General features: G+C 41.8%; 1 protein-coding gene across 1 annotated transcript in view; it reads right to left on the bottom strand.

Moving 5' to 3' along the window:
* Positions 1 to 303: 303 nt before the first annotated feature.
* LOC116946160 (protein HID1-like) overlaps positions 304 to 8,911 on the bottom strand; it is a 33,970-nt gene continuing 25,362 nt past the window's right edge. The window contains exons 16-20 of the mRNA XM_076069858.1: positions 8,153 to 8,196; positions 7,042 to 7,107; positions 5,764 to 5,855; positions 3,166 to 3,324; positions 304 to 1,719 (exon numbers count right to left, since the gene is read on the bottom strand). Coding sequence (XP_075925973.1) covers positions 1,659 to 1,719; positions 3,166 to 3,324; positions 5,764 to 5,855; positions 7,042 to 7,107; positions 8,153 to 8,196 — 422 coding nt within the window. The 3' untranslated portion in view covers positions 304 to 1,658. The remainder of the gene's footprint in view (positions 1,720 to 3,165; positions 3,325 to 5,763; positions 5,856 to 7,041; positions 7,108 to 8,152; positions 8,197 to 8,911) is intronic.

The raw sequence follows: 8,911 nt of genomic DNA, 5'->3' as shown, positions 1-8,911 counted from the left end.
AACTTACTATCCACCCACCCATCCCCTGTGAAAACCATGCAAATGGTTTGACCCAATTCAGAAATACCCCCCCGTGAAAGGCATTACAATGGTATGACCTGCATTGCGTTATTGGTTACGTGGACCAGCCTGGCTTGAGATGTAGTAAAAATAAAGATCCACCCTTAACGCGAACATCATTCTCATGGACATTTATGCCATCCGCTTTGCCGATATCCCGTGGGGAATTGGCAACGGGAGAAATCGTGGACTACGCGATTTCTATTCTTGACTCTACAAACAAAAAAATGCCCAAAAATGATCACCAATTATAAGTTTATTCACAAAGCGGGGAACCAGCAAATCTTGCTACAGAATTAATGAGGGTACAAACGTGAACGGCACAATATATAGGATGTGGCCAATGTTATGTTATTGTTTCTGTAACAGTTTATGTTTTATGTTAGTACCATAACACTAAATTGTGCTGTATTTCAGAATTATCGATGAAAATAAAATTTTATATAAACAAATTTGAAAGCCACATCTTTCAGCTTAAGATATTTGAATTCCACAACCGGTTTAAATCAAATGGGGTTAGCTATAATTTGGCTAACAACAAAAACATCTGAGTGAAATGGCCGATTAAAAATATGCCACTTTGTGTCTATGATATACTGCTCCATTTACCTTTCTACCTGAAAATACAACCTTGACAAACACGTACAAAGCAAAAGCCAACACATTTTGAAATATAAATTTGAACCGTCAATGCAATTTTGCTGGTATATTTCTAAATGGTAAAAACTGCAGATGCATGGTTTTATGCTGATACTGCATCATTAAAGCGCTGGTGCAATGTTAAGATTTACCAATTCTGGCTTTAACTATACGTATATCAAATTGAATATGAAAACCTACATTCATAGAGTTTGACGATTTCTTAAATTATTTCCTGAAGTGCACCAATTAGTCCTAGCTTGCGTTGTCATTGTAATCGTTTTGGTGCTGATTTGTTATGAGTGCTGCTGATAACGGAACTGTTTGGTGGAATGGGGAAGGCTGCACAATAGAAAAGGGCAAGTTACTTTCGTTAAATAATTTCCTATAAGTGGTGTGGTAGGTTAGTGAGGCCTTTGCTTGAGGCATTTATCCAGGAATAGATTCACCATAGCCGATGATGATGATGAAGTGGTGTTGAACACATTCTGTGCACAAATAATGAGAATACGGTAGTTTACATTAGCAGCGCAATCAAGGTGGGTGGCTGGAAAAAAAATAATTTTGCAATTGTATTTGGAAGAGAACACAAGTGAAATCCTTGCACATTAATGTACCAACCTCTCTACTTATTATGGTAATACAATACAGTTGTTCCAGGTTACCAACAGACATTTCACTTTGTCTAAGAGTGTATTACCGACCATATACTTATCAATAAATGGGAAAAATACAGTCGGTGTCTGCAAGTGCAACGACCAAGACTTACATTTAATTTTAAAAAACATCCAAGTTTTATTCTGTGCTCATATGCCCAGCGCGATAAATATCAACTAAACATATTTTGAAACAATGCAATCAATCATCTGCCACAGGCACAAGTTGTAAGTTCACACTGAGACATCCAAGCAGTGAGCTAGATCCCCAGTCGACTAGGGGAGGGCTGCTCGGTGTCGCCTTCACACGTTCTCCTTGAACATCTTTATCTTCGAGTCAAGCCAGATGGGTGGGTCTATGTTCCTGCAATGAAAAGCCATTACCTTGCATCATCAGCTACGGAGACCTCGAGGGGTGCTTGAAAAGGCTGGGCATGGAAGAAGTGGTGGTAGAAGGGTGCATGTTCAGTTGAAAGTTTAAGAATATCCACATTGTATATGAATAGATATTTTTTCTAGGCGTTTGAAATTATCTTCACTTGTCCTAAGCAGTACCTAAAGTAGAGTACTTAATATTTACCGCATGTTTTTTACACAAGTTCTGGTTGCTTGAGTTACAAAAGAGAAATAATTTAAGAGAAATGCTCAGCATTGTATATGCAAATATGTCTAACATCTAGATTTGAAGCTTTCGTGACTGCAGGAATCCATACTCTTTGGTTGTTTCGGTAGTCACGTGGGCATAAAAAACAGTAATATATCACGACGTTTCGATCGCAGCACAAACGGCCGTCCTCAGGCAGAAAAAATAATCCAGCAGTGGAACTTTACCGAAAGAACCAAAGAGTATGTCTAACATGTAAATGTTTAAACATTAATGAGATAATTACTTTATGGGTTTTTTTGTTCATATACATACAATGTTTTGATGCAAAAATACACGCATACCACATCTAAACATACAATATTGTGTAAAGTTGTCCATATTATGTACAGGGGTGTAAATTGTGCATTAAAATTGTTCTGTGATATTTCGACCTACATTGTAATCTTATACAATTAAATCAACGAATACTGAGAACGACTGTGGCTATGAACTCAAAACCACGCAGCATATATCTTTGCACTGCTCCGAATATAAATGTGAAGGTGGTGTATCTACAATTCACAAACTCTCAAAACCACTTATTGGTTCTCAACCTTCGTTTGGCCCTTGTTGAAATTTGTTTTCATGATTCGTGGCGTCTAACTTATCCTTGTTGAAATTTGTTTCAACCGAGTACACACCCCTTGCCTGACTAAAGATGGTTCTGTGAAATAAATGTACGAATAATGAACATCAATAATTTTAACCAATTGTCCATTTTAAGAGGTATCTTAGCTCGCTAGTAACTGCAAGCGAATACAAAATTCAACGGATGCTCTGCATCCATGGCATAATTTGTTCACTGGTGACTTTTGTAAACCACATTGTTACGATCAATGAGTTTAGAAAGGTCTTCTTATTTCGTCTTCGGTTACCATATGGATTTAAATGTTATCGTAGTTATTTTATATAGGTAGATTTGTGCATGAATATTCACCAATGACTCTCATGTATGATATAATTTCACACATTTATAAATCATCTCACATACCCCTTGGGACATTGCCACGTACCACCAGGAGTCCGTGTACCCCCGTTTGAGAACCGCTGATTAGCTAAACCACTCGCAACTGAATCTCGAACAATTGCTCTACGTAGGCTGTACAAAATAATCAGATACAATGACATTATTAAATGCCATCCGTGTATAAGGAGAGTGAACACCTGTTACAGATGACACTCCAGAAGTAGGTGCTGAACCAATGAGCGGTGTCCTTGTTGGGCTGACACCGATGGGTTATGATGCGGTGAGGCACGGGCAGCAGCCCGACCATGCTTCCCTGCCTCAGGTAACGAAGAATCTCTGTTTCATCCTCCAGCCCCCTAACGCGTAGATGTCGATCCACATGTACAGGCGCACGATCACACATACAAAGAAAATACAGTGGCACACACACGGACAAGTTAGACGCCACGAATCATGAAAACATTAGTCATGGCTTCCAGAGTATTTTGTTCAACTAAACTATTTTTGTATTTTACCAGGTAAGGCCCACTGAGCTATAGATGTAGTGGATTAACACGCGCATTACAGGGGGGAATGGTAAAGACGCGCGAGTTACGGACAGTGGGGTTACGTCGGGCCGGCCATGTGCTGCAGTAATGACGGGACAATTAAGTTGGTAAGCGATGTACGGCTGTGATTGACTGGGGTTGTTGTCAAGGGCGGAGTGGCGACGGGATATCTGGGATAGAGGGGGGCAAGTAACAGGTGTGGGGGGGGGACGCGGGGCGTCGGTGGCACGCGGCCTAATTAATTGGTTGGTAATGAGAACGGGGATATATTCGGGAGACGGGAAGAACGAGGGGGAGTTGTCGCTGGGACTGGAACGAAGCAGGTCGGGGAGAACCGGAGCAAAGACATCGGAGACAGAACAGGCTAGCAGTAGAGCAGAGGCAAGCAGAGACAACCAGAGACAACCAGAGACAGCCGAGACAAGCAGAGAGACAGAGAGAGAGACAGAGAGAAGCAGAGAGAGACAGAGAGAGACGGAGATACAGCGGGAGACAAAGATAGCGAGCGATGGAGAGAGACAGAGACGGCGAGTGATGGAGAGAGACGGAGACAGCGAGTGACGAAGAGAGACAGAGACAGCGAGTGACGGAGAGAGACAGAGGCAGCGAGCGACGGAGACAGCGAGCGACGGAGAGAGACAGAGAGAGACAGAGACAGTGAGTGATGAAGAGAGACAGCGAGCGACGGAGAGAGACAGAGACAGCGAGTGACAGAGAGAGACAGACAGCGAGCGACGGATACAGCGAGCGACGGAGAGAGACAGAGACAGTGAGTGATGAAGAGAGACAGCGAGTGACGGAGAGAGACAGAGACAGCGAGTGACGGAGAGAGACAGGGACGACGAGTGACGGAGAGAGACAGGGACGACGCAGAGTGACAGTGAGGGTTGGGGGAGGAAGCGGAGTGAGCGAGACGGACGGAGCGCGGCGAGCGAGCTGCGGCTAAGCGGAATGACAAAGTCACAGACGTAATGTGAAGAGTCACAGACGTAATGTGAAGAGTTGTAATAAAAGTGGTGCCGGAGAAAACAACAAAGTTGTCCGCGTCAAGTCGACCACTACATATATATCTTTTTCAGAAGTGACCTGGCCACAAATGATAGTCCAATGAAGTGGCTTATTACGTTGGAATTTAAAGCACCATTGTATTTATTTTATTTAACATGTGTTTATGGTAATTGTTTAAAGTACCATCTCGTGAAACGACAAGTGAAATGCGCTGTTGAAGATGTGAAGGGCATACAGAGTGTGTGTGACCATGAGGCTCACGGCGCTCCGATGTGTGGTTCTTTCATATTTCTCCCGTAATCGCTCTGTGCCAGTTTCGATTATTTAATATTGCTCTAAATTTCTTTAAAACTATCCCCGACTCTGCCTTTCATAATTTTCTCTCTTGTTCTATCTTTATCTCTATTTTTAACAGGTCCCTGCAGGGTGGGCTGGTAGGAACATTGGAATTTTGTGCAATTTTATGACATTGTTACTTCCAAATGTTGGGTGCAATAAGATATATCAAGTCTCTGCGCTGTCTATTGCTGATTTTACACCCAACAGCACGAGATTTCACTTCGTTAAAGTATTGAAAGGGGACGGACGGACACATTAATCTATTGCAGGCTGGTACACTCAGTTTACAACTTCGTTCCTACCAGTATTATCTCTCTATCGTTCCCCTTATTCCAATATAGTGGCAGCTTCACTGTAGTTCCTTTCACCAATTTCTCTTGTTTTATCTTCCTTATCCGTTTATCTAACTTTTTCTGTCACGATCTCTGCCCGGTTTAAATTTCGAACAACATGCGACAATGCACAATAACACGCAGCCTTTGCGCGTATGGAAAAAAACCCTCTATTTCCTGAAGAAGTGCATTGTGGTCCCATCGTCTTTGGTCACCATCAAAATAAATTTGAGCAAATGTAGCATACGGACAGTAGCAGTGATACACAACTTTGGATCGGTTTCATCCTTGTTTTTCGGTTTATTATAAGTCAAAATACTTTATAAATCCAGTATCCCATATAGCAATATTACTGTACGGTAAAAAAAGATATTTGTTTCCCTTATGTAAAAATCCGATAACAACCTGATATTGTTCAATTAGATGATAAAGGCTGGTCAGACAACCACTCCGTTCACCACAACCACGAATGAGCATAAGCTGTGTTAACAAAAGAGACCACCTATACGTATGAAATGTGTACTGTGCGAAAGAAGTTCAACGTACATGTGCGTGCGTCTCATCTCACCTCTTAAGGCACAGCATTTTCACTTGAGGGACCAACACATGCAGCAACTTCATTATCGTGTTCAGAGGCAATTTGGATTTCCACGAACACACCTGTTAAAATAACACTGCATTAAATGTTTGATTACGTTACTATAATACGTATTTTAAACCTCAAATGTCCTAGTTATTGACAGCTTATACGTGAAATATATTGCATTTTACGAATAAATTATGATATACTAAACAGCTGTTGCACAAGGGAATATAGTGTCAATCATTGTGGTGGTGGAAGAGCAGATATAATATGAAAGCCTTTGTTTATAGGTCAAATTTGTACAAAAAAGGGGGTTTATACTGTAAATAGCACATTAAGTGGATTTCACTGTTGTCACTGCACTCTGATTTTTTTTTCATTTATTGTACTTGTGTATTGTTTTACGATAACTTGTAAAAGAAGAATGCAATCAGGTATTTATTTTTACAATTTAAACGTTAATGTTGGTGCATTGAGTTCATCGTTTACATTTCATTGCGAAGTTAAAAATTTCAATATAAGAACTTAACATTTGATCATGCGGCTATCAACTGAGTGGGACATAACGTAAACTGTCAGCCCACGCAAGAGATAGATGAATGGCATTAGAGGATTTAAAATAAAACAGGGCTTTAATAAATAATTGGCAGCCTCATCATTAGCCACCACGTGACGACTGAAGAAAAGAGAGAGCGAGAGCTGAACTGCAAATTGTATGGTCACTGAGCAATAGCTTAAGATGCATGGTTGTATGAAATGATTGTACAGGGTGGTCCAGATGATTCGTTACTCCTAATTAATTGACCTCTAAAAATGTTTTACCCTTTGCATATTTATTTCTGTTTTAAATAAACCTCACTTAAAAATAGTTTTAAAGAATTAACTATAGAAAAATAATGTTTATTTACAGGGGAAGGCCCACTGAGCTACTGTATATAGCTATTTTTCAAAACTGACCTGGCCAGATGATAACTTAACGAAGTGGCTTATCATGTGGAAATTGATAGCAGCTAAATACCCGGTGAAAAATCCACGCGACCACGGGGACAACATGCAAATTCCAAATATACGGGCATCAGGGTCGGGATCGTACCCACGACATCATCTCTCCACAAGACATCTGGACTACCCTGTACATGTAACTGACGCTTAGTTATAGAATACATCCGTATCCACGTAACCTATAGCAACCCAAAATAAAATTTGTATGCATGGAACTTTTACACTTTTATTAATGTTGCCTTTATTGGCTGGGGTACGCACCCACTTGGGCGTGGGTTTCCAGGATGTGCTCTCGAGGCAGTCGGGTGTCCCACAAAATTTGCTCTCCTACAGGGTGCAATATGACACACGTTTATAAAGTCAGTCTCCCTATTTTAAAAACTAGTTGTTCACAAAAGCATTTCCGGCCTTTGGCCAGGAAAGTCACAAAATGTGCATACGAACGACGCATTCCCGCAAGCACCCGATGCTCCGTTCTGTAGCCGTGTGGTGTGAACCTTTGCGTGGGCCAAGCATTAAGTCTGTTACTAAATAACAATGTTTCTAGTTTTGGATAGCGTCGTTCCCCCACACCTCCGATGAGCACGGTTGGCTACGTACGGTTTGAAAGAAGTTCAACATTCACACGTGCAAATTGCACCTCGCAATCGCTGAGGTACTACAGACAAGCTGGAAGGTAGCCAGCCAGTGAGCTGGAGCCAACAATTTCCCGAGCTCTGCTGTTCTCTATATATTATGTTTTCAGCCAATTAATGTTTATGCGTGGGAGAAAACTCGACCACGTGATGAAAACCACGCGTGTGTGTGTGGGGGGGGGACAGCACTCCCATAAAGAGGGATTGATATTAATCTGCACTTTTCTACACCGCCTTCTCCTGGCAAGCCAGGTTATGGCACCTCGACGCTGGGGAAGGAAGTTGAGTAGCATTTGGGCGATCCACCAACCCTCCCTCGCCTCCACAGTGTGCCACCACCCGCCACTTCATTTCATTTTCGACGCTTTTGGACTCAATTGACAATTGAACCAAATTAACAATTGAGCCCGAAAGCGATTTCATCGATAATAGATGAACGGTCTTAGTAAAAAAAAATCCACGTTTCTATGGTGGCAGCTACTATCTGTATGTTGAACTTCTTTCGCACCGTACGTCGCCAACCTTGCTAGTCGTACGTGCAGGGGAAGGACAACAAACTAAACACACTGTTGACTTCCAACAAAGTTTTTTTTAAGGAGTATGGCATGAATTGACCCCCAACACACACATCGCCACTTATTGAACAATGATTCTGTATGGAATTTAACTTTTTAAAGCATTACATTTAACCCATACAAGTCTGCTTCACATTGGGAAGGACGCACACACACACCCACCTCTGCAGCCCCATCACCTGGGCCACTGCTCTCTGATCTTGCACCTTCACACAATTCCAGACAAACCAGCGTCCAGTTTGAAAGCATACATTTGTTAGGGATGTCAGGGGAAGGATTCCCACCAAAAGGAGGGGGAGTGGGACGGTGACAGTGGAAGAGGGAGGAGCAGGTGAGGAGATATAATAGAGAACGGGCGGGAACCGGATCGAGAAGGCTGGGGACGAGTGTGGACTGGGGCAAGCAATAAAAGATTAACCCCCTGCAACCTTGTGTCGGCTCTGCTTTACACATTGTTGGAACTTGCATTCACAACCAGCAATAGCACCAATAATAAACTAGAAAAACTTTTTTATTTTACCAGGTAAGGCCCACTGAGCTATGTAGCTCTTTTACTGGCAAAGGAGGTCTCAAAATGTAAAGGCTTACCCCGAGCTCTCAATACTCTGATAGTGTGCTGTTTTTGAGTTGTACGCCTTATGGTGTCATCTGGTCCAACACCAGTGGAGACTAGACTCTAAGAAAAGCCGTCTCGGGTGTGGACAAATCAAATTCAAGGACAGTGCATATCATTATCAGAGTTGTCTCTTTTGTTTGCATTTTTTGACTGCTTGTGTTGTGGTTATTGCAAACATGATCCCTTGTATAAAGGTGTCAGTTTTTGTGCCAGCTAAAAGGGTAAAAACCTATTACTACATTCTGTTCTATTAAGTGTTAATGTATCGCTATTTCCAGGACGATCTTTGGGCCTAAATATTGCTT

Source organism: Petromyzon marinus, chromosome 26 (genome assembly GCF_048934315.1).
Source record: "Petromyzon marinus isolate PM22_M1 ecotype Great Lakes invasive population chromosome 26, UKy_Petmar_22M1.pri1.0, whole genome shotgun sequence".
In the NCBI taxonomy this organism is placed as follows: domain Eukaryota; kingdom Metazoa; phylum Chordata; class Hyperoartia; order Petromyzontiformes; family Petromyzontidae; genus Petromyzon; species Petromyzon marinus.
Note: the sequence above shows the minus strand (reverse complement) of the source record. Positions and strands in the feature narration are given on the sequence as shown.